Here is a 24,581-nt window from a genome sequence, read left to right as displayed (position 1 = left end):
CTGTTTCTTCCCCTGGCGCTTTTTAAAATAAGGTTCAAACAAACTTGATATAAATGTTAACTTTTTTGGTCTTGTGATGTACTGGAGACCCCTTTAGATGGCTGGGATTGAGTCCAGCTCCCTGCTAGGCTATTAGGATGAATGTTAAATGTTTGGCTGTTTCTTTTTCTATACAGAAAGAGCAACTGTCTTCCCCTGGTCTTTATTCCTGTGATAATGAGCTTCTCATCTAACCTCTGCAAAAAAAACCATAAATAAGCTTATTTCCCAAAATGTCAAACTGTTTGTTTAATGATCTCTAGTCATTCCAGTGGGACAACAACTCTAATACTCAAGCAACAGTTTACACAATACAAAATTACTGGTAATCTCTATATGCATAGATGGCGCTTGAACAAGATAGGAATTCTGATGGACTTCAGCTACCAATGGTGCAGTAGTCAGTGGGTCCTGGTTTTCAGGACAGCAAAACAAACCAAAAAAGCTCTGTTGCTCAAAAAACAGAGAATAGAATGAAGCAATTACACATATCTAAGACAAAAAAAAAAACTGGTCATCGTTTCATCACTGGACCTGCCAAGCACTACACATCCCACCAGGACAATCCCGTACCTCCCGAGCACGAACCCCATAAATTTTAGCTTTTAGGAGAGAGCCGTCTCTGTAGATTTTCAGGCCAGCAGCCATGCTCTCCATATAGGGGTCACACAGTTCTACCAGATGTATCCTCCATCATCTGCCTCACCTTCCTCCTCTTCCTCCTCTTCTGCCTCCTCCCCGTTGTCCTCCGCCTCCTTCTCCTCCTCATCTTCCCATCCCACTCCACTTCCAAAATCTCCAGAATATCCCATCACTTCATCTGTAAAAAGTGGATCAGATCAACTTAATTTCAGAAAGAAATTAAAAAAACAAGAACCACACAGACACGACAACACAAACAGGACTTATTTCCTGAAATAAGAACAATATTTTATGTCACTAAAGCTTTGATTTTTACTCTCTTGCATACACGAACACAGACAGCTGGAGACTTGATGGCCGAGTAGTCATTCCTGTTATATGTCTCTGAAGTCTGCCGCCTGGGGCATATTCACAATTGGTGCATTGTAATGTAAAGTCTCTCTGGGTAAGTCTGCATGATCACAGAAAATTGGCAAGCATGCAGACACATCAAGGACACTAAAGCTCTCCATCTGATGATGAAACATCACTCAGACCAAAGCAGAACCTAGTGGACTCATGTATATGGAAATTATATTCAAGGCCTTACTGTAGGCTTAGTTAAAACCATTTTAGCTATAGTTTTAGAATCTATTAATTGCCACATAAATAACCAGTCATAAATGTTTGGAGTGCACCTGTCTATCTTATTGGCTTATTGTGTTTTACTTTAAAAGCATAACAAATAATCAGTATAATCTGGAGTAGGGGAAAGATAAAAAAAATCATCTGTAGACATGCAAAACAAGTTTGAAAGCACATTTGCTTCTGCGTACAACACTGGAGCTACACAGAATCACCATCATAGAGCTCAGTCCTGATGATCTGGCCCAAATGCCATATTTTAGTCACTGCTTGGTCTGCCAAATAGAATGAGAGAAAATGTTGCTTCTAGTCCTCAGTTGCAGCAGAAATCACTCCACTCTTTTACTACGGCATGATTAAGATGGTAAATAAGACTCTCCATACAATGCATATATATCATATTTTCACTCAATAAAAAGAACTGATGAACACCCCCGCCTGCCAGGATTCAAATATGCTCCTACCATATTTGTTGTTAATAGATTGAATACCAGTGATACATGACCCTTATAAGATAGTGTAGTGATAAACAATTCGCCTGTCCAAACTTTTTCATGCGTCAAGCAGAAACTGTTGTATCTTTGGTTCAGTACACATAAATCTGCATTTTCTTTATTTTTCTTATCAAACCTATCCAAGAGATTTGTTCTAATACTCTGGACAGTGTTCTGGTCCAGCCAATTGACCTGTATTTTTCTGCAGGAAGAGCTGTTTTCCATTAGTGCTGAATTGCCTGTTTTCTTGTCGGTAGCTGATTTTGTTTGGATTTTGACTTTTGATCAAACAAAACAAGCAGTACTGACTGTATCTTGGATACTATTTTTCTTCCTCTGACACAAAACTAATAATTTGGTACAGCTCTTCTGACTCTAAAATCCACAAAGGGATTGAATGAGCGAAGCAATTAATTCCTGCACTGCAGAAAATGTAAAAACTTCTCAAGTTTGCAAGTGAGAGCTCAGAGCGTGTAAAAACAAATGGAAAACTATAGAAATGTAAGGAGAAAATTACAACCTGTCTAATCTTAAATATGAAAAGTGAAATTTCAAGTTTACCAATAATAAAAAGAGATAAAATAAAAATGGCTTGAGAAATCTATTTGAATAAAGCTGATTTTCATTAGAAACTGCCTAAAATCATCTTACTTGCGATAAGTACCTAACTTTAAGGATTTAAACAAAACACGACTTCAAGAGATGGAGATTGAAAGTATTTGTTTGCCATCCTCTTACCACAGTTGGGGTTGCCATGGATTCTGGTGCCCATCATCTCTTCACCGTGCTGGTCCGCGCACCAGCACTCCCCTCGGCTCTGGTCGCACTGCACTTTCCTGTAGTAGCCGTCCTCATCGCAGCTGGGAATGTACATCCCTGCAAAGACCCACACATACAAACACGCAGCCATTTCTTGAATATTGATACCCTGAGCACACACACAGCTGCCTGATACTGATGCTGGAAATGAGTGCAGCAAACGAGAATGCCAGCACGCTTTAGTGAACCTGTGATAAGACCATCAGTTAGGATAGAGAGGCAGCTTTTTGGCAGAGAATGCCATGGAGACAGTGAAAACTTTCCCTGTTTGTTTTACACAAACACACATATGTTTGGTGGATACGATTTGGTGATGTGGTGTGTTTCCTTCTATTGCCAGAGTGGCATATAAAAATATAGTGACAGCCTCTGTGACAGAGCTCCACTGTTTCAGCATCCCTCAGGACACTTGTCAAACCCAAAGCAAAGCTCTCTAACAAGCTCCAACCCTCCCCACCCCAATTCTGTGAAAAAAAAAACCAATCACAATAAGTAAGACGAGTGGGCTTCAGGGATTGGAGAACCAATCTCTAGGTCTGGAGCTGAAGAAAGAAAAGCCGCTGTGTTGTACAGTATGTTGAGCACGCAGTATGTAGAGCCTGTGTCGTGGTGTTTCTTGCTGGGCCAGACGGCCTTGCTCTGTGTCAGCCTTGCTCTCTCCCAAAGCCAAGTGCTGCCCCCTAATCCCCCCCCCCCCCCCAGCCTGATTAGGGCCTAATCCTAGCCGTGTGCTTGTGATCTCTTTAATGAGCCTTCTACAGCTTCTTGCCTGCTGCTTCCAGTGCTTTGTTACATAAGTTCACCAAGAGACTCAAAGCCAATCTGAGGGCACACACCAGCTTGATGGCTGAGCTGTATGTCTTTGAAAGGATCTGAGTTAAAAGAGCAACAAGATCCTGCTCAACATATGTTCAGTGGTTAAAAACCTTCAAATATATATTTAACAGCACAGTATTGTAATGAAAAATGTATTTACCCGGCTTCTTTTTGGCTGCCTCCTGCACTTGGATCCGCTCCAGCTCAGCAAGGCATGGCGGCTCTGTGAGAATCAAATGAGAAAAGTGATGACAGACAATACCTAAAAGTATTCTGCCTAAACTTTATCTGAATCAATGCTCTTCATAATTACACTTTTTGTCCATATCGATTTGCGTAAGAAGTCTTATATTTCATTCCCTTGAGGATGATCGATTGTCAAGAACTTGCCTGAAAGAACATATGGATGTAGCCCAAGAGTGACAAGAAAGCAAGCTGAACCTCAAGAACAGACAGAAATGGAAACAAAGAAGAAGACACTTTGTATTGACCCCCAATCCGATAAACCTTTCTCTGTACTTCTTCACAGAGTTGCTCTTGTGTTTGCACAAAACTAGGTGCATTATTAGATCTTCTTTACTCTATTATCAAGTCACACCGCAAGGAGAAAATATATAAATGTGCTGTGCTTTTAAAAAACAGCTTAAAGAGTAATATATTGCAGGTTAAACACTTGATCGATGGGTCAGTCAGCCTGCAAATGAGTGTAGTCCCAGAAAAATCCTGTTGCTTAGTAAAGGTCAGATGGGGCACGTGTGGGTAGCTGAAGGTAAGGTTATGTGTGAGATAGCATCTATGAAGATCCTCAAGCTCCGAAAAATTTTCTGAGCACACCACCTCATTAATGTCAAACTCTTTTAACCCAGTTTGACCTCAAGCTGGCCAGGCAAGAAAATTAATGCATATTTACTTATATTAATAAGTGGAATTTTAACAAAAATGTCTCCGTTTTTCCACGTTAATTGAGTCTACTGTGATTACATGTTCATTAAACCTTACTGATCAGAGCGCAATGGCTCAAAACCAGTACAGACTGTTTGTGACTAAACAGAAATAGTTAAAAAAAACCTTGTCCAGCTCTATAAATAATATCTATGTGTTATTAATTACTACTGTAGTATAAAGAAGATTGTACTTTACAAACCCATATGGAAAAGATATATATAAATCTTATAAAGTTTGTATCTGTCTTGTGTGAAACTTGTATGAAAAGCATATAAGAGTGAAAACAGATATAAGATCCCTTGAAAAATTACATAAATGAAACTTGTATGTTTTGGATACTTACTAAAACAATATATGAAAGTAATGAGAAAGTGGCTACTTTCATGAGTAAATCATATAAGTTTTTACTATTTCTTTTCCATATGGGAAATAAACATAATGATGTATTCAGTAAGGCTTGAAATGATTAATTGAGGGTTCATTCCCATGAACCCTGTAGAGAATAAAATCAGATCTTTTTACAACAACACGACTCACCCCCTGCTGGCCAATTAAAGAAAATACAGATGTCTATCTTTTAGATACAGTCTGTATTTTATGGTAGTGACCAGCAGTGAGAGATACTGACAGCTAAAGAAGGCTTTTGAGGTTAAACCAAGTGAGGAATACATTTTCTTTAACAAGGTAGAGAGACAAAACTCATTTGTGGGCAAGCTTTAGGGAGGCATGAAGAATTACCTTCAATTGGTCAAAGACAGAAACACCACATGACAAAAACAGTCCCAAATTGGACAGCAGGAGATATGCCAATCATGATGGGGAGTTTTGTTTTCTTAGATCCGTCTACAGTTTAGTGATGAATAAACAGATTCAAACACATCTTATAAACTGACAAAGTCTAAAGTGAAGAGGACCTTGTGCTTTAAAGTATGTAGATGAAGTTAAAGAACACCATGTTAAATGTTATTGTTTTTTAAGTGCAAAAATATTCAAACTCTGGATTAAGAAAAGCTCTTTGCTTTCCCCCACTACAACATGCTAAGTGTGTCTGTTTTTAGCAGAACACTCTGTAGAGTATTTCCCAGAATAATGTTGGCCATGAGTGTGGATGTGAGTGTGAATGACTCTTTTCCTCTGTTGGCACAGTGATGAACTAGAAACCTGTTCACGGTGTATGCCACCTCTCGCCCAATGTCACAGATTGATGATACATTTATTTTACCACCTTCCAATATGTGGCCACATTTCAATGTGTTAATCCTTAATCCTTGACTTAGAATATCATGCTGTTTTTTAACAGATTTTGTATATCACACTTCATAGCATTCATGAGCAGCCCGTTTCATCACTTCAGTGCATACCCAGTGTTTCCTTTGATTAACCTAGCTTTTATTTCACCCGTTTAGAGCTTTGACTCAAAATAGACTCCGCTCTCTGTGCTTCTTCAGAGAAAATCAATCCGCTCACTTTCTCTCCAGAAGCAGAGGCACCACTCTGCTGTAGAGACCTTCCCATCCTTGTAGCTGTCACAGGAGTTGAAGAAGGGTCGGATGCAGACCTCATACTTGTCCAGGTTAATAGCCGCCAGCTCAGCGTGGTCAAGATACAGATCGTTGTTGGTGTCCAGCTTCGAGAACATCCAGCCGATGGAGTCCTTGCAGCTGGCCACCAGGCTCTTGTCCAGTGCTGTTGGTTATTAAAGCATTTTACTTTGATTTCTTTCTGTCTGCACAATTGAGTCGTAAGTTTGGAGGATGCAGAGAATAAAGCTGTTTCGTGCGTTTCTAACCTGAAGCGGTGCCAGCTCCAGGCTTGCCAGAGTTGTTCTGCTTCGCATTTCCATGAAGGAGTTGGAACCAGTCTCTCAGACGGTCACCCAGGTCTGCCAGGTCCTGCCCAGTGCAGCTCTCTGAAGGACGAAAAAGGAAATTCCTACATTCAAAATCCTGGCAGACACTTAACAGCAACCTGAGTCACTTTCCCTAAAGGCAAGCACAGACTCAGTACTGCTTTATAATGCCCCTACAGTGAACAGAACTAAAGGGACAGATTTTCCTCACAGTAGAGTGGTTGTTGAGCTGTACAGCTGGGTTTTCACACTGTGATTTATTTAAGTGCGTGATGTGCTAATCAAAGAAAACATTATTTCGCAATTAACTCTGTGGCCGCAAATTGCTGCTATCCAACAGAAATCCACTCTCAGTAGCTAAGCACTCACTCAAGACTACAGACGAAAAGCAGGAGTAACATTTCATTCGTTGGATCAATCGGCATTTTCACATGCTCAAGAATCTAGACAATCAATACTGTTTGGCTGCAATCATAGATAGTGTACACTCTAAATAATTAATTAGTACATGATTGAAAGACCAGTTTAACCACAGGGTTGGGGGGGGGGATTTCAGCTAACAGTAATCTCTGAAATTGGTGAGTATTGATGCCAAATATTGAGCAAGCATCGGGCTGAGCTGTTCTGCGAGGCCTATCCATAAAGAAGAATGCGTGTGTGGCCAACAGTGCATCATAACTTTCCTTTTTTGAATTATTGACTCACGAAGATTGACAGCGATGATGCTGGCTCCCAAAATTGAAATGCACAAACACGAAGGAGGTGAAGAAAAGACACTTGCCGTGCTTTGTGTCGGCATTCGTTATGGAAACGGAGGCTGTGGAGCAAGGGCAAAATCCGGAGCACATGACGCTCAGGTCTTTGCCTGTGAGGCAAGCCTGCTGCTCCAGCTTGCACTGTAAGGAGAGAAACAGACAGACAGAGCGAGAGAGGAGGATGCAGTTAAAATATTTATGGGGGTGACCGCAGGAAAAGAGATTGGTCATTCAGATGAGACACTGCACTTAGAGAAACACAGCAAAATTGAGTTGTCATTTTTTTGCTGTCTTCTCATGCAAGGTCAAAATTAAAAACTATACATAAATCAATAAAGTTTCCTGGCACTGGCCAGTATACAGTGATGCGCTCAAAGCGACGTCAGTCATTAATCACTTGGCCACATTGTGCCTTTGCACTCATCCTCCTGCTAACAGTGATGAATTGTGCTGCCCTGCTTCACCCACGTATATGTCAGTGTAGCAGGAAACAGCGCTTGACTGGCCTCATCTCATTATTTAAAATGATGTCACGTGTTTTTGGTAATAAAGCAAAAACAAATAAAGCAATTATGTTGAGTGGGTGCTTTTACCTCTGAAGCGTAGTTATGTCCATCAGAGCCACACACAGGTGAGGAGGCTGCCACAGGACAAGGCTTGCAGCTGCCTTCGTGCACCTCCATCTGCCCTGACTGTTTGCCTCTGAAATCCAACGCAAAAAAATAATATATCAGAGGTATCCGTCCATTTCTGACTCTAAGAACACAAGTTGGGAGTAGCCACAGCTCACTAACCGAGTAGTTGGAGCTAAATGTTAGCATGGCACGCTAACATTCTGAGGATCAAATTAAAGTCTTTCTAGAAATCTCACCATCTTGAAACAAATCTGAGCACTTTTTGGGGCAGATATTATAAAGCATTATCTAAATCTACTTTAATTTCATTGGTCAGGACATAAAAATGCACATACACAGAATCAGCAAGCACATCAGATAAAAGAAACATCTTCATGTTTGTCCAAAAGTAAGGCATTAAAAAGTCTTTTCCCTCACTCTGGAAGTAGTGATCTGGGGCAATTCTCTCGGTTCCAATTCTGGATTGTTTGACTGCCATGTTGCTCTTAGAAAATCTTACAGCTGAAGCTGATGCCATTACTTTCACAGCTATTCACTTTTTAGTCAATCATAAACTATCACCGAAGACTAGCAGTTTTGAGGTGAATTCCAGATGTCTGTTTAAAATCCAATATTTCTATATAGTAGCCAATACTTTTCTTTCAGACACACAAAATATAAACAGATTTTTTTTTTTAATGTTTTAAGTCTGGTTATTTATTTACTCATTTATCCTCTACTGGACTGCTGGGACCAGCTGGTTGTTGTATTTGTGGCTTTATAACAAGAGTGCCCCCTGGTGGGCAAACTCATAACAAGGTTGAAGGGTGTTTCTTCTTCTGATTTATCGGCTGCTACAAATGCATATAAAAAAGATCAGCAAAGAGGCAGTAGTGGCCAATAAGTTAGTCAGCCTCTACTGTATGATACTTTATCTATCATATAATTACAGCTAAACTAAAAGTTAAGTAGCTTTAAACTCAAAATATGGCTTCTTCATAGTATTTCACTGGAGGTATTTACTTTTTGAACAAAACATTTCAAGCAACTACATTTTTATCTGATTTAGGTGCTTGATGAAAATTGGAAAAGGATTGCCAGCAACCGCAGATTCCTCTTCCTCAGGTCTTATTTCTATTAAGTTTGAATGCATTTAAACTTCCTTGGACAACAGAGTCTTCACAGTGTGTGAAATGTAATGTAGCAGCAACTGCTGCTGAATGCATTAGGTGGGATTTCTCAAAGTTGTGAGCAACACAAAACAAATTCCATTCCAGAAAGCTCAGGGGCAAACTTCTGAGATCCTTGTTAAAAGAAACAGAAAATTTTCTGTATAGCTACATGTTATAAATCTGAAAGAGTGAGTGAATATGTTTTCTAATTTGGATGAATTGGCCCTATAATATTTGCCGGCTTGTACAGGTCAAACACATAGCTACAAATCTTCTGTAACAAGCTGTTTTCATTACAACTCTGTCTCATTTAATACATCCTGCAAGCTACAAAACACCACAAGGCGCTTTTGATTATAACTGCTAGAAAGTCATAATGTGCCTGTTAATATTTGGATGCACCGTTCATGAAATCCCCCTCGGTTGCTTTGCCCTCACACATTGATTGACTTCATGTTTGGCGGGCACAAGCACAGGGCCTGCTGTACGACTTCTGCGGCTGCTACTTAATGATGCTAGGACGGTTTAGTGCGGTTGCGTTCCTGCTTATTACCCATTATTCGACACAGTCTCTCTCGTCTCTGGAGTGACTCTGTAAATGAAGCACTTTATTGAAAAAGATAAATGCCTGTCGCTGCAGATAGACTTTGCAGGTAGTAATAATTCACTCCATTAATTCTTTTCAGCCTCCAACTCTGCTCATTTGTTTTTCAGAGAAAGTGGAATGAATGGGTGAGAGAACAGATAAATGCTTCTCGCTGTTTCTCACAGACAACTAAAGGGTCTTTGTGCAGAGGGCAACATTTGAAATCAGAATATAAACCCTACTGACACATCACTATATTGGCAAAATTACAAAATTGTCCCTAGGACTGCTTTTGATCAAAGTATCTGGTACAAAAAATGATTAAAAGATCTCGTCTTTCAGCTCCATAACGCAATATTACAAATACAAGTGGCTAATGTTTAACCAACTGCAGCTACGTGCTCTGTCAGTCAGATGTGCATGTAAGATAAGTCACGACTATTATTATATGCAGCATATAGTGCTCTGAAATATGTGACAAAAGTATCTCGTACTGATTTAGAAAAGGACAACACGGGTCCATTTAAAAGATCAGCTCTTGCCATTTTTTCTTTAACATATCTACTAATATCTCTAATTTCAGAGCTTCAGCGCAAACCATCTTTCTCCTTTTGCTTCATATTCTGGTATTATCTCCATGGCGACTTTCATAAAGCACATTGAGGACCACATAGTGCTCACGTTTATCTGGGCCAGTGAAACTCCCCTTTCTGTTTTTGTAAAAGATATTTAAACTACACATTTAATCCTTGAGATATCTCAATATGCAATTTCAACATAATGTCTCAGTTTTTCTTCATGATAAAGAAATGCTGCTGTAGTAACTGAAATAATCTATCAGCACAACTTCAATTGTAAGAAATAAATGTGTGAAATTACTTTAAAAGTTCTCATAGCTTATTGCCTAAATAAGCCAAATATTCCATTGTAGGCAGTGTACAAGAAAAAGCAATCCCATAAATTTCTATAATCGATAGTGAAAAACGAACTTTTCCGTCATTTGTTTATCTATTCATTCTATACTGTAGTGAAATTGGCCACGGGGAAGGTCTTTATCAGTAAGAAAAGCTGTAAAAACCTATAAAAACACAGTTAAAATTCCAAAACGTATGCCCGCTGTTAGATTTGTATTGTTGATTGTCATTTATGCTTAGAAATATTTACTTATATATGCTTAGAGTTTTGTAATTAGTTGTAGATTGGTAGAGGTTTTGATCCTTGATAGTCTGCAAACTTTGTGTGTATTAGACAGCACTTTGGGAGCATGAGAGGTCATACCGTGTCTTATTATTTTATGGTAGGATTAACGTAGTTGCGTCTGTTCTAGTCTAAGTGCTCTTTGTTTAGATGAACTGCAGGACTTCCTCACCGTGTTATCTAGGATGAACCATCTAGGGTGAGGGGGAGGCTACCCTCTTCCTGACCAAGGATGTTTGACCCTTTGATCAGCAGTCCCCACACACACACACACACACACACACACACACAGGCAAGGTACTCTTTGTTTGTATGTAGACGTCGTATGTTAATGAACCTATGCATATTCATGTAACCTCAATAAAAGGACAGTGTATGGGAGAACGGACGAGAGCTACTGGGGTCAAGCGAAGGAACGGTGCCTGTCCGGTTCTCTCCCGTGCACGAGTACCATGAAGAAGTTTGCCTACTTGTGTCTTGCTTGCAGTGTAATTATATTGTCTTCAACGTTCCAGCGAATAGGTTTATGCTACAAACCTAACACCCGCCTTCCTTTTCCAAAGTCATCCAATTGGCCGGAGTCTTACCAGGCCAGTTTTGACTTTCCTGTTCTAAAGCAGTGCAAAATATAAATGTCATTAAAGCTGTTTGAGACATAAAAATAAAAACACTTTTGCTAAACAACACAGAGGATGTTTATTTCCATTTAAAAGTTGTAACTCATAGATTGTTTTCTACATGTCAGTGTTGCAGTGGGCAATGAAAACAACTTTTAAAAGTACCTTCAGTGGGCTTGAGAATTCTTTCAAATACCAGCAACACGTGAGTCTCAGCTGAAAACTTGTTTTCTTAACCTGCTCTTATTCATCTCTTCTCCCACTCACCAGCTGCCCAGGTTTTAGTCATTTCCACCAAGAAAGTGTTGACGTTACAAGTATTAATACATATTCTCACTCAACTTTATACACTTCCTGGACATTCTGTCACTTTCTCTTGTGTGAATCTTCCTCCCGAAGTCCTGAGCCATTTCTAACTAGAGCTTGCTCAGCAGGAGAGTTTAAGCTCCACTCATGGCACTTCACAGAGCCTCTTAAATTTGTTAGCCAATCAATTAGCCAATAATTAAAGCTTTATTTACATAGCCCTTTTTCAAGACAATAAAATTAAGGTGATAGTGATTTACAAATGACCTATGTACACCGAAACCTACAGAATTTAATCTGAGAACATTGGAAGAAAGTCCAAAATCAGCAGCAACAATGCAGAGTAAGACAGTAAAAGATTGGTAGATGGCCTATTTAACCATGAATTTTTCAAACATTATATAAAAGCTACTTTTTGTTCATTAACTCTTCACCTGATAATTCTAGTGCTTTTAACTGCTGACATCATCCTGTCCACTTGGAAATCTACGACACGTTTGAAAAAAAAAAAAACAAGCATCGAAGCTCTGCAGCTCCTCCTACCTGTGCTCCAGTTTTTTGCGATTGACACACATGGCCCTCTGGTAGCCCTGAGCAATGCACACCTTATGGCGACTGCACTTCACATTCTGGCATGGATCCTTGGTGGTGTCCAGGGCTGCAAACACAAAAACACGAAGAGTGAAAATCCAATGGTGTCGTTCACACCTAAGGTGTTGCAGTTTCATTCTCTATTTCGGTCACCTACAGCAGACAAATGGAGAGCTACCGGCTGTTTTTGTTACTTTTGACAAGGAGCATGCCTTCAGTAGATTTATACCAAACACTGCAACCCCACAAAAAGACAAAGCTGCTTTAATCAAGTTCTGTGTTCTTGCGCCATTTCAAATGATCCATTCTCACAAACCTCTCTCTGACACAGGCGTATACAATAAAAATCATGAAATGTGTATTTAAAAATATTCCACCAGTGTGAACAAATGAGTCCATTGATTATTTAGTCAGCACTACTGGGCGCCTAGCTGTCATTAGGCAGCCTATCATCAATAGTACAGCCTGCAGTCTCCAACTGCAGGCTGTCTGTGATTGCGAGAAAACCTGACAGCACTGATTGAGCATCTCTTTCTCTCAGCTTGTCACATCTCACTTCCCCCATGTCAACCTATCACTGTCTCTCCCCCGCTTGCCTTTTCTCTCTCACACAGAAATACACACTCCATCTTTGTCTTCCACGTTCCCATTCTTTCTATCCTCTTTCCCCTCCGCACGCTGTCTCCCTTAATGTCTCCTTCTATCTTCAGGGAGTTGAATTGTTCGATGCCAGTCTCCTTCCCTCTAATAGACTGAGATGGAAATAGAACTGTGTCCTCCACCTTTCTCAGCCAATGGTCAATGCCATCCGAAAGTGGATGTCACACCGTCCCAGTCCATTTAACGCCTTGCCGGAGCGAGCTGGGAAAACTCAAAGGCACAGATAAATTTAAGAGTGAGTGGCAAGCGGCAGTCGGCAGTCGCTAGGAGAAATTTAAGTTGTGAAATCCTGAGTCAGCTTCGAGCAGCTGCTTTGTAGTCAACACGGTCAACATACAAGGTGGCTGCCAGCCAGATTCCTGCAAATCCCACGACTAGGTAATACTTAGATGCTAGGGAAGTATGAGGGAACATTGTACTTTTATAGAATCAGTGGATGACAAGACAACTCACAGAGAATCTAGAAATACTGTCTGCCTGTGGTGTTTTTGTACTATAAGACCATGCAGGAGACCAAGCTGCTGACAGTAGTTAATAAAAAATAGAGTCTGGCAGCACTTTTGTGCTAGCTTGTCCTCCACAGGCCTTTGTTCCACAATGTACGCTCTGTTACAGAGAAAATGTGTTTGGTCCTATTGGCTTATTATTATTATTATTATGTTGTTGTTGTTATTTTTCAGGAGATACAGTCATATAAAAGAGTTTTTCACACTGCATAGGGTCCTTTGAAAACCAGGTACATCTCATGATTCTACGTACAACCACCTTTAGCAGCAATAATTTGAAGTAGTGATGTTCTGTATTTATCAGTCTCTCATATCATTGTTGGGGAGTTTTAGGCCCACTCTTCTTTACTATATTGTGTCAATTCAATGAGGTTTGCAGGGATCATTTAGGCTCAGCTCTCTTAACGTTCTGCCGCTGTGTTTCAATCAGGTTGAGATCTGGATTGCAACTCCTTTACTGTTTTCTTTTTGAGTCATTCTGTTAAATTTGCTGCTGTGCGTAGGATCGTTTCCTGCTGCCTAATTTGCACCGAACTTTAGCTGTTGGACAGACAGCCTCACAGAGGAGTTCATGATCAACTCAGTGACTCCAAACGCCATTAAAATGCCAATCCAGTCACAAGATGTGAGAGTAAAAGCTATATCTGAAGCTTTTATATTTAGTGGGATGAATGGGATGTGTAAAACCTGCAAGATATAACCCATTTCAGTAGTATGTAAAGAGCATAATGTCCAAGGTGTCCAGGTTCTGTGGCTGCAAAAGAAGCCCAAATCATCACGCCTCCACCACCATGCTTGATATTTGGTATGAGGTGTTGATTTGCTTGTTTTTGCGTAACAACTGTGCATTATGGCCAAACATGTTGGTCTCATGTGTCCAAAGAACATTGTTCCAGACGTTTTATGGACATATGATTTGTTCAGATACAACTTTTCACACGTAAGCTCTCCTGGCAACCTTTGAAACAAACCATACATTTTCATGACTGTCTTTCTCTACAGTCATGAACTTTAATATTTAACAGACTAACTTAGGTCTGACTGAGGAATCTGCACAGTCCAGCCCTGGGAGGGATTTTTTCCTTGCTCCTGGGAAGATTGCAGTATTGCTACATGTGAGGCATTTATATTGGCTTGTGTTTGGTGGGATGAATTTGTTTAAACAATGCAAGATATAAGCCAGATATATATAAAACACAATGTCTAGATTAAAGACCTGGGTCATACTCCCCCTTTTTAAATAAAAAACATATTTTTTCTGTGTTTAATTCTAGTTAACAACAAATTAGATGAAGACATTTGATTACTTTTTGGTGTGGCTCTAAGAATTTCTAAAACAGTAATTTGATGTTTTTTTCTGAGATGTTTTTTCAGTGGCCCAAATGAGCTGAAAGGCATTAGTCACTCCATCCCAGCTGGGCATGATCATGTTGTGTTGGTGTCATATTGTACCACACACAGTTTAGAAAAAAAAACAACAGAAAAAAAGCACTGGCTGTTACATACATGTGCGACTGAAATGATATGGAGACACTTGCAGAATAAACATTTGTAGTCATTAATATGCTTAGGAGTTTGGGGCATATTTTTACAAGTTTAATTTTGAGATTTTCCTAACTGAATGAATGTTTTGTTATATATTACTTTGCATAAAAACAAATTTACTTGCAGGTGCAGTAGAATCTAAAACACGAGGAGAAAAATCCCCCTGGTTCATCTTCACATGACTCCAGATTACACACTCTGCCGTTCTGTAAAACTCCCTCGAGCAACAGAAGTCGATAAAACAAAAACTAACCTCAAAGTAGAGCAGGATTCCAGATGCATTATCATTTCAAAGGGCAACAACTTGTAAATAGCCAAAAAGAAAAGAAAATGAATACAAGTGGGATAGGGCTGGTATTATTTTTGCTGTTTGTCTTAACTGAATTACAAACCAATTTGTCCAAACTGTTCTTCTGCTGAGTGGAAATTCATGACATAGCATTTATATTCAGCAGAGAAGCCCGAAGACAGATAGCAAGACTCTGTCAGCAGCGAAAGCTCATAAACTTTCCGTCATTCCATATAACACTTTTTGTGACCACTTGACTTTTATTCGCTTCATCTGGTCCAACAGGTAGTCTGCTCTGTCATTTTATTTAACCCCAGCAGCTGAATAATAGACAGACTCTACTGCTGATAGTACATTTGTCTCCAGCCTCTCTTTTGATTTAGGACATAAAAGCTCAACAAAATTCACCCCAATCTGTCACCCCATATATAATTTTGACTATTTCTTGACAATAAAGAAAAAAAAGCGAAGCTATCTAATATCTTCAGTATGACTCAATGTGTCACATCAGCTCTCCTTAGCACAAGTCATCATTCAAGTTTTCCCCAGGCTTTGTCTGGTTTGTCTTACATCATCTGTCACTGTGTATTTGCTGAGTGGTTACTATCAGGAAACTTTCATGGAGGCAGGAAGCAGAATTTGGTTTGTTTTACTGGTGTAATATACCATAAACTGTTCCCACTCAGCATCTGAGTATTCACTATGACCTGAAAGCACCTGAAACCACAGCTATGGGCTTTGCAGTGAACTATGCATTGCACCAGCTAAATGTTTGGTAGGAGATACCAAAAAAACAACAAAAACCACTAGAAAACACACACAAATTATGTGGCGCAAATAGTAGCCCCTTCAGCATCCCTCAGTTGTAACAATTGGCTATTTGAGTCTGCTCAAACATGTCAGCTCAAAGCAGTCTTGCAGTTCTCCTCTGAATGCATTGATTTGCTGCCATGTTACTGGATGATTCGATATTTACGCTAACCAGCAGTTGAACAGGTGCACACAGAATATCTAAATATCTTTCATTCGACCTGCAGTGCAATTTTTGCCATTTAGATTGTTTTGTTTTAAGTTATTCAGTTCTGGAGATATGTTCCCTTTCTTTTACAATCTAAATAAGTGGCACATACATTTGGCACCTATGCCTGTTTTTTTTTTTGTTTTGTTTTTTTTTGAGAAATCATGATCAGGATAATAAAAAAAAAACAAAAAAAAAACTAAAACACATCAACAACCAGAAAAAAGAACAATAAAAAAGTCACCAGCCATGTTATGACCAGTTTTGTGTAGGATCTACTTTCTTTTTACTAAACTACACCTGCAAACCATATAACAGAAGGAGACTTAATAAGAGTCTCATGTTTGTGAAAAAGTGACAGGATTTATGTTAGCAAAGAGAGGAAGGAATTTTCAAGTTAGATAGTTGTAAAATTATAAAAAAGCTTATGAAAGATATAATAATGTATTTTTGGAATCTTTGGGGTAACAGAAGCAAGCTTATAAAAAAATAAATATGTTACCATTTAGTGTGATTTCTTAACCGACTGGGTTCCATGTAGACCACAGAGGTTTATCTTTTGTCATATCTCAAAATGTGTGTTGTTTTTTATAAATTGTCCCCAGCTGGGACATACCCTGGTCATGCCACACATGGGAAGGAGAGCTGTTTCTGCTACACTGCAAGCCCCAAACCAAGCAGCAATGACCCTCCTTGGAGTGAGGAAAACTCCACCTGCTGTTGTGATTGTTCACTGCTCAGCTGGAAAATCTTCTTTAAAAAGTGTTACCTTTATTCCAAAAACAGACAGGAGGATAGCAACTGTTTGCTCCTCCTGTCACATGGCAGCATGCCCTGCAAATTGTGTGATATAACTGACTGTAATGTGGTTTTAGTCATTTCTGATCCATGTATAATCGTAGTAAGAGCTTGATTGAGATTAACAGTAAAAAGTTTGGTTCATAGTGGGTTTTGGTGGGTTTTGATTCTTTTTCGATTGTGTTCATAATATTTATGGACAGAATTACTAAGCATACCCCATAGATTGTGGGTTAAGGGTGCAATATACTCAGATTTTAAACCCTTCCAGCTCCAAAGATCTACAACTCCTCCGTCTCCTCCCTTCTCTGGAGGAGCAGTTGTTAATTCCAGCAGTTCTTCGACATGGCCCCCACATCTCCTTGTTGTCTTGTCAAATCCTGGGCTGGAGTCCCAGCTGTCTGTATTGTTGTCTCATTCCCAAGACCAGAAAATTTCCCACAGAACGCCCGCTCCGGAGTCCATTCTCTATAAGATTCCTCTGGTCTACCAAGATGGCGTCAGGGACCAGGAGCTGCTGGCCATCAAGTGGGCCTTGGAGGAGTGGCAGCACTGGCTTCTTGGGGCAAAAGAACAACTCCTAATTTGGACCAACCATCAGAATTTGATACACATTCAAACAGCCAAGCAACTCAATCCCACACAGGCTCTTTAGGCTCTTTTTTTTTTTTAATCCTACAACTTTCATCCTGCCTATTGTCCTGGTTCCAAAAACGCTAAGGTGGAAGCGCTCTCCAGACAGTTTTCCCACTCCACCATTTGTGCTGCCCTGTCTGCTGAACCAGCACCTTCTAAAACTCCTGCTGGTCGTTCCCTCCCAAAGTCGTCAGGAGGCTTTGCACACTTCTCCCTGCTCTCGGGGCATCCTGACCCAAATATGACCCTCCAACTCCTCCGACGTGTCCTCTGGTGGCAGTCAGTGGGTCGGATGTCCGTGAGATTGTTTCTGCTCATGAGGTCTGTGCCCGGACCGAGGCCTCCACCCAACTTTCTGCAGGGCATCTTCAGCCCCTCCCTATTCCGAGACGTCCCTGGTCCCACATCCAGCTTGATTTTGTTACTGGTATTCCATCTGTTAACGGTCTAAACACCATCCTCACCATGTCTTCACGCTACCTCTTCCTCTACCAGTCTCTCCCCCTTTTAAGTTTGTCGTGGCTTTCATCCCCCCCACCAAGAGACAGAGGTCGTCCACCCTGTCTTCCATGTTTCGCAGCTCAAGCATCGCATCACCTCCCCGGCTAGAACCGCTGTCTGAGAGATTCAGATGCTGTACCAACCTGTTACAGTGAAAAGAGTGCTGTGCATAAATGCAAATATGTTTATTTAATGGCTAATCTACGTGTCTACCCTCAGATATGGTCATGAGCTGTGGGCAGTGACTGAAAGAAAGTTTCCTCTGTAGGGAGTCTGTGCTAAGCCTTAGAAGATAGGATGAGGTCATTTGGAAGAGATTCAGAGTACAGCCGACTAGAGATGGCACGATACCACTTTTTTATGTCCGATACCGATACCGATATCATAAATTTGGATATCTGCCGATACCGATATGAATCCGATATAGTGTTTTTTAATCAACAAAACTGTTTTTTAAAATATCTTGCTGCATTTTGCAAGTCTGCAAGTTCATACTCAAGTTTAAAACAACAACTACACTAAAGCTATTCTGTTATACCTGTATACAAAAAAAATATTTCATAGTTCAGCAATACTGATCAATCTAATAAACTTAGACCTACACCATTCTCCCTATTCTGGTATTTTAAAGAGTACTTAGCGTAAATATTAAGCAACCTAACTAATAGGGTTCCAACTCCCAGCAACAACAAAAATAAATAAATAAAAAATAGGGAACCACCCCTCACGCGCCACCTCATGATGCTTAATCGACGTAATCAACCTTAATTTGATGCAGTGTGAAAAAAAATGCACAGAAATATTAAATAGATTCAACATCTTTCTTCAACAAAATTGCAGACTGCACAGATGGTACTTTCCCAAAGGAAAAAGTACTATAGCTTACTAGGGTATATATATTAGACTTAATAGTCACTATATACAGTAATTGACTTCTATTCATTTTACATCAAATTAAAACTTTGGGTGTCAGATAATTATTTATTAAAAGCTAGACATTTTAAATGAGAATAAGAAAGAAAAGTATGTCTTTGTGCCCCCTTTTCCCTGTTCATGCCCTATCGGCCCCCCTGGCTAAACTTTGCTAGATCCGCCCCTGCACAGTTACCAGCGTCAGCTACGTAGAAAAAGATCCTCGAGTAGAAAGTAATATTAAATAAATTCTAACAACAGCTTATCAAGCTTAAACGTGCTGCTGTTGTTCAGCCGCTGGTTTCCTCTTTCTGGTGCAAAGTGGGCCAAAAACAAACAAGAAAGACGGACTCGCTACAGAAAAGCCGATCAGCTGATCATTTAAGCAGTTTCACGATTGAAGTAGCAGCCGGAGAGCGAGAGGCAGTCGCTCGTTAAGCTTAACGTGGGAATGCTTTACAAACATTCAGAGATGGACTTACACACTTGCTTTACTTCTCTCGGGGATAACTTTGTCGGAGATGAAATGCCAGGTTGCTAGCGAAGCTCCAAATGCTATCCAGACCACCGACAGGTCCCGCATGCCACAGCCGCTCTATCACGTGATGCATACTGCTCCGACGTTCTGAGGTGATTTACGGCGTGTTGCAAGTTTTGTGAGGTGCTTTCGTGATATTTAATGGATCGGATTACATTTTTTATTTTTCTCCGATATCCGATCCAGTAATTTAGGTCAGTATCGGACCGATACCGATACGTAATATCGGATCGGTCCATCTCTACAGCCGACTACTTCTACACATCAAAAGGAGAGTTTGAATTAGTTTGGGTTCAGCCATGTAATGGCGGTACCAAAGCAGATCCATGACACACTGGGGAGAGTGCATCTCTTATTTCAATTGTTTTATATTGGGGTCACTGGAGCCTAACCTAGGTGTCATAAGGCGAGAGGTGAGGTACACCCTGGACAAATCACAGGGCCAACATAGAGAGCAAGACAACCATTCATGGTCACATTCATACCAACAGACAATTTAGAATCACTACTTAACCTAACCCCTCTGGACTGTGAGAGAAAGCCAGAGTATTCTGAGAGAATCCATGCATAGAAGGGGAGAACATGCAAACTTCACACAGAAAGACAGATGAGGGATTTGAACATAAAATAAGTTTTGCTATTATTATAATTTTGCTATTATATTGCTTCTTGCAATAAATTATTCTTGGGGTGCTCAGGCACCCAGTTGTTAGCTCATGTATGTTAAATATGTTGGTAGGATGAAGGTTAATTGCACATCCAGCATACACAGCACAACATTAGCACACCCAGAGTCGTGCAATATTTACTTGTCTTTTAGGTCCCTTTTGGTCTCAACCAATTTGTGAGAGAAACAGCTGAATTTTTAGGTCTGGCCACCTAGAGCTCCACTATGTTTACCAGCTAATTGCCAAATTTGTCCGCCTCCCATTTGATGAAAAATAATGTAACGAGGGTTTACAAAGAGCCTTTTTCCCGAGAACAGCTGGCTGCTGTGGCATCTGGTAAACAACATCAGTAACAGCAAAGCAAAACAGAGTTGCAGGCTACAAAACAACATAAAGATCTGATAGATGCTAAAATGCCCCACATACTGATGGAATAGGCGGAAATTTACAATGACAGTGTCACATTTCACAAAATCATTGTTACTATATAACTGCTGACTCTAGCAGTTTTAAAGTAGCTGGTGGATTCATCTTAAACAAGGTTGCCAGGAAACAAATGAACTTGGTGAACGATTTCCATGACCTAAAACTGTGTCACACACTACTTCGCTGCATTTCCTTACAGAAGCACAGCCCGGAAGATAATGGTATTGTTTCAGATAATGATGTGCAACCCGCTCATATGTCAAGTCCTTATGAAAACCTTTTGTAGTTCTCCTGTTATTTATTGTCATGTCTTTAAAAATGGCACTGACCTGAGCAAAATGCATTTCCCCTTGTGCACAATTTGCATATATCTAGCTGTGTAACTGCCTCGAAGCAGCAGCTAAAAAAAATCACACACATCTGTCATACGGCGCTCATATACAACTCCCACATGTGAAAAATGAAATTTAAACACTAGATTTAATTTGCAGTGAAGATCAAGTAGCTTTTCCAGCTCTACTCGTTTTGTTTAGAATATGCTGCATCGAGAATTCAGTTCAGGGCCAGGATGTGATAGAGCCATTATGGGTTTTAAATCCTCCTATAATCATGTCAACAAAAGCGACGCAACTGCACTGAGCCCCCGTGCAATCTATCAGAGATTATTATTATTATTATTACACCGCAATCAAAACCATTCCAGCTGCTTTCTTATCCACGATTAGCGTCGCCGCTGTTGTCTGCGCTCGCATCTGAATTCTTCACCGAGTATGGCGCCTTGCAGTTGGACAGGCTCATCAATCAAAAGCTGTCATCATCCATTACTTTTACATTTAATAAAGTACCTTAGCGGTTCTGGGGAAAAAATAAAATCTGCAGAGAGTGTGTTACTGGGCTGCCGGACATTTAAAGCATGAAACAGTAAATCATAAGAGAGACTGTCCCGTTTTGGTGGATTTCCATTTAAGTTCATTTTAGAAGACTCTTTCATGTTCTGAGTTTTAATTGCCAAGTTAGAGCAATTCGCAGCTACGTTTATTTTCTCACGATTATCACAGAATGCAAACCACAAGTTCACCTCAGTTTTCTTTGACAACACATTATGCTTGAACAATTTCCTGAGGTTGTACACGTTGACGTGTAATCACAGCCACCTTTTTTTCTCTTTTTTTTCTTAATCTAATTAGTAAAATGCTTCAGTAAAGGGACAAAAGTAGTCTAATTGTTCAGCATAAATAAAGGTTGAATATGAGGCTCCTCTGTTAAATCAGAGTCAGCGAGTGGGCAGCTTATTGTTTCAAAACTGCCCTTGAATAAAGAGCAGTCTGTGGAGCTGAGTTGATGTCTCAATTGGCTCACTTAAAAAGGCACCAGAGGTGTCTAAAGTCTCTGGTTAGGTCCTTTGTTCTACCCAGGGCTTGCAGGTACACCTTCTTGGAGTTCTTTGCTGTCTTGTTGAATTTGCAATGAAGAGAGCTCTGATCAATTAAGTCTGCAGAATTAGTCCCAAAGGGAGTTGTGATGCGGATGAAATCAATGGTATTCAAATAGAAGTCGCCCACACTACAGCAAGCGAGGCGTTTTCTTGAGATTACATTAGTTATTCCCCTTGTTGTAGGCTAAGAACAGATGACTGGGATAACATCTCCAGCTGCTTCTTCTCACATCTTCTTCCTTAGAGGAAGCGTGGGTGTGGCATTACAACCGACCTCCCATTCTCACCTTGCAGCTAGAACACATTGTTAGGAGCTGCTAATTAGCAAGCGCGTGTATGATTAGTGCACATATACCCTGACCTGTGAAATGATTCATACCGCACTTTATTCCCCTGACCTTCTTAAAGGGATTCCTGTATGCTAAGATGAGAGTGACTGCTTTGTTAAAACAAGCACAGGAACCTAATCTGCTGTGATTTAAACTTAAAGGTCAGGCAGATACAACCTGACATAGCAATGGTTGACTTATGGTTGACAATGAATAACATTTGGACAAAACATCAATGAATCATAAACCTTGACATATTAATTTCAAGAAATGACCTGTTTACTGAGCAACACTTTAATATTCTTCCAAAATATGACTTAGAAATATGGCCTATATTACACATTTATGTTGTTTATTGCTTAAAAATTTCTCTGCCTGAAATTTTTTAGAGAAATCAGATTAATGTAAGTAAAGTTTCAAAACACTCGGATGAATCAGTGCAGCTTTTCCCCCCCGATTTACATAGTTAATCTCCGTATATAACAAAGAGCTTGTAATTAATTATTAACTTGATCCCATCCAATCATGAACTAATAGCAGACAGACTCCATCTTATTGCTTTTTTATTGCTATTTTGACATACCAAAGTCAATTTGAAAAAAGCAAGAGGTTTTAGACTTGGTCCCCTTTAAAGGAACTATTTAAAAGGCAGTGAGATCACAAGTTCATTTCACACGGTTGCAATAATTTTGTACGTGCCGTAGTCTCCAACCACTGTTTTCCCTAATGTGCAATTCCCCAATGATCTTATGAAATATCAAAGATTATAACATCTTTCCGGAGGAAAGGAGTCTTTTATGAGAAAAAAAACAAAACAGCGTTTAACTGAAACATTACACAACTGAACTTCATGTTCAAATTGTCTATTCCACCTCCACAGCTGAAGTTCTTTTCTCAGCTAGGAACAGACCCCACGGAGAAAAATGGAGCCTGGTGGGAGTTCTGAGTTGAGCCCTCAGCAACAAAAGCAATTACAGCAGGCTTTTCAAACTAATGGATCTGACTGAAGGCTCGGTCTCTCCTTTCCTGAATCGCAACTGTGTTCTCACCCTTCACAATCTCTGACACCTCACACCAGCGCTCACCACGAGCTGGATGACCTCAGACAACTGTCGCAGTTAAAAGAAGAAGTTGGTGCTTTGATAGCGTGTGCTGCACCATTTCATTGTCTAAAGGAGATGGCTAAAGGCAAAGAGCACTTAGCTTTTCATTATTTCAATATGAAGTATTGAGCTGTGAAAATTGTCTCTGAATGCTGTACTTTACCATACACATAAGCTGAAATAGACAATAGGCTTTAAATGAAACCACTCATCAATCCTCAGCTCTTCAAAGACAATCCTTTCCAATCAGATAAAATCAGTTTTTATGACTTACTTTCTTCAGAACCAACATTCTCCTCCATGTTTTTGATGTAGTCATCCTGCAAGGAAAAAACATATTTGCATTAATGGCTTTAATAATTTATTCCAGGCAACATCATAAAGGAGATTTGCTCTTGGATTTTTAGAGGCTTAATTAAAATTCAGAATAATAGAAATAATCAGGGAAGATAAGAGAAATGCATAATTATATGGAAACTCGAACGGCACTTTAAATCAAGTACATTCATCTCATTCATGTTAATTGTAATTGAAAAGAGAGAGTAAAGATGCTAAAAGTAAATAATGGTGCCAACAAAACCTTGGGAGCTCTTTAGCCCTAGGTTTAAAAGTAATATAAATAATAATAACTAGAAAGAGTTTGCCTAAGGCCCAAAAACACAGTGGTTTCACCTTGAGGTTATTATTTATTACCACTGCTATTTAAATTGTACTTTTTAGCTGATGACGTTCTTTTATACTCTATATATTATTGCAAGTCAAAAGCACAACATCCAGTCAAATTCTGCATATTTTTATTATCTGGCTCCACATGTTGCACTGCTGTGGTGTCTATTTTATATCCATTTTGTTGTCCCTAGGTACAGGTTTGGTAAAAAACTAAACCCTAACAAATTCAGTAACAAGCTTGCTCTTAATTAAAAAAATTAAATCAGCCTTTTTTCAGACTCTGAGATAATAATATATTTGTTTATTTCTCTTGAGAGTTTACGCTTCTCTTATTTCATAATAAAATAAAATTTTAGTCTTATATGAGCCAGCCTGAGATCATCAAGCCAGACTTTCCAGGCTGTTCCCTGTCAGGGATTTGTTCTGGAGGTGACTTTGGCTCTGAAGGTCTCAGATTTAGTGTGAATTCCCCTGGAGAGATC

The 24,581-nt window shown here is 39.8% G+C and overlaps 1 protein-coding gene across 1 annotated transcript; it reads right to left on the bottom strand.

Moving 5' to 3' along the window:
• Nucleotides 1-159: 159 nt before the first annotated feature.
• LOC113028322 (testican-2) lies at nucleotides 160-23,835 on the bottom strand. The gene is made up of 9 exons (XM_080305445.1): nucleotides 23,705-23,835; nucleotides 12,019-12,133; nucleotides 7,577-7,685; nucleotides 7,015-7,124; nucleotides 6,169-6,311; nucleotides 5,847-6,065; nucleotides 3,595-3,657; nucleotides 2,538-2,675; nucleotides 160-859 (listed from the first exon to the last, which is right to left on the bottom strand). The coding sequence occupies exons 1-9, from the start codon at nucleotides 23,730-23,732 to the stop codon at nucleotides 714-716; spliced, it is 1,071 nt and encodes a 356-aa protein (XP_080161571.1). The 5' UTR covers nucleotides 23,733-23,835; the 3' UTR covers nucleotides 160-713.
• Nucleotides 23,836-24,581: the final 746 nt, after the last annotated feature.

The sequence above is a fragment of the Astatotilapia calliptera genome, chromosome 8 (assembly GCF_964374335.1).
Source record: "Astatotilapia calliptera chromosome 8, fAstCal68.1, whole genome shotgun sequence".
NCBI classification, from domain to species: domain Eukaryota; kingdom Metazoa; phylum Chordata; class Actinopteri; order Cichliformes; family Cichlidae; genus Astatotilapia; species Astatotilapia calliptera.
This window is presented reverse-complemented; position numbering and strand designations above follow the sequence as displayed.

Bases quoted from the DNA above. Each gene is read 5' to 3' on its own strand.
- LOC113028322 (XM_080305445.1), bottom strand. From the start codon at position 23,732: ATGGAGGAGAATGTTGGTTCTGAAGAAA. The intron at 7,686-12,018 runs GTAGGAGGAGCT...GTTGGATTTCAG, and splicing joins CGCAAAAAACTGGAGCACAG to AGGCAAACAGTCAGGGCAGA. The intron at 860-2,537 runs GTAAGAGGATGG...CACTTTTTACAG, and splicing joins CCATGGCAACCCCAACTGTG to ATGAAGTGATGGGATATTCT.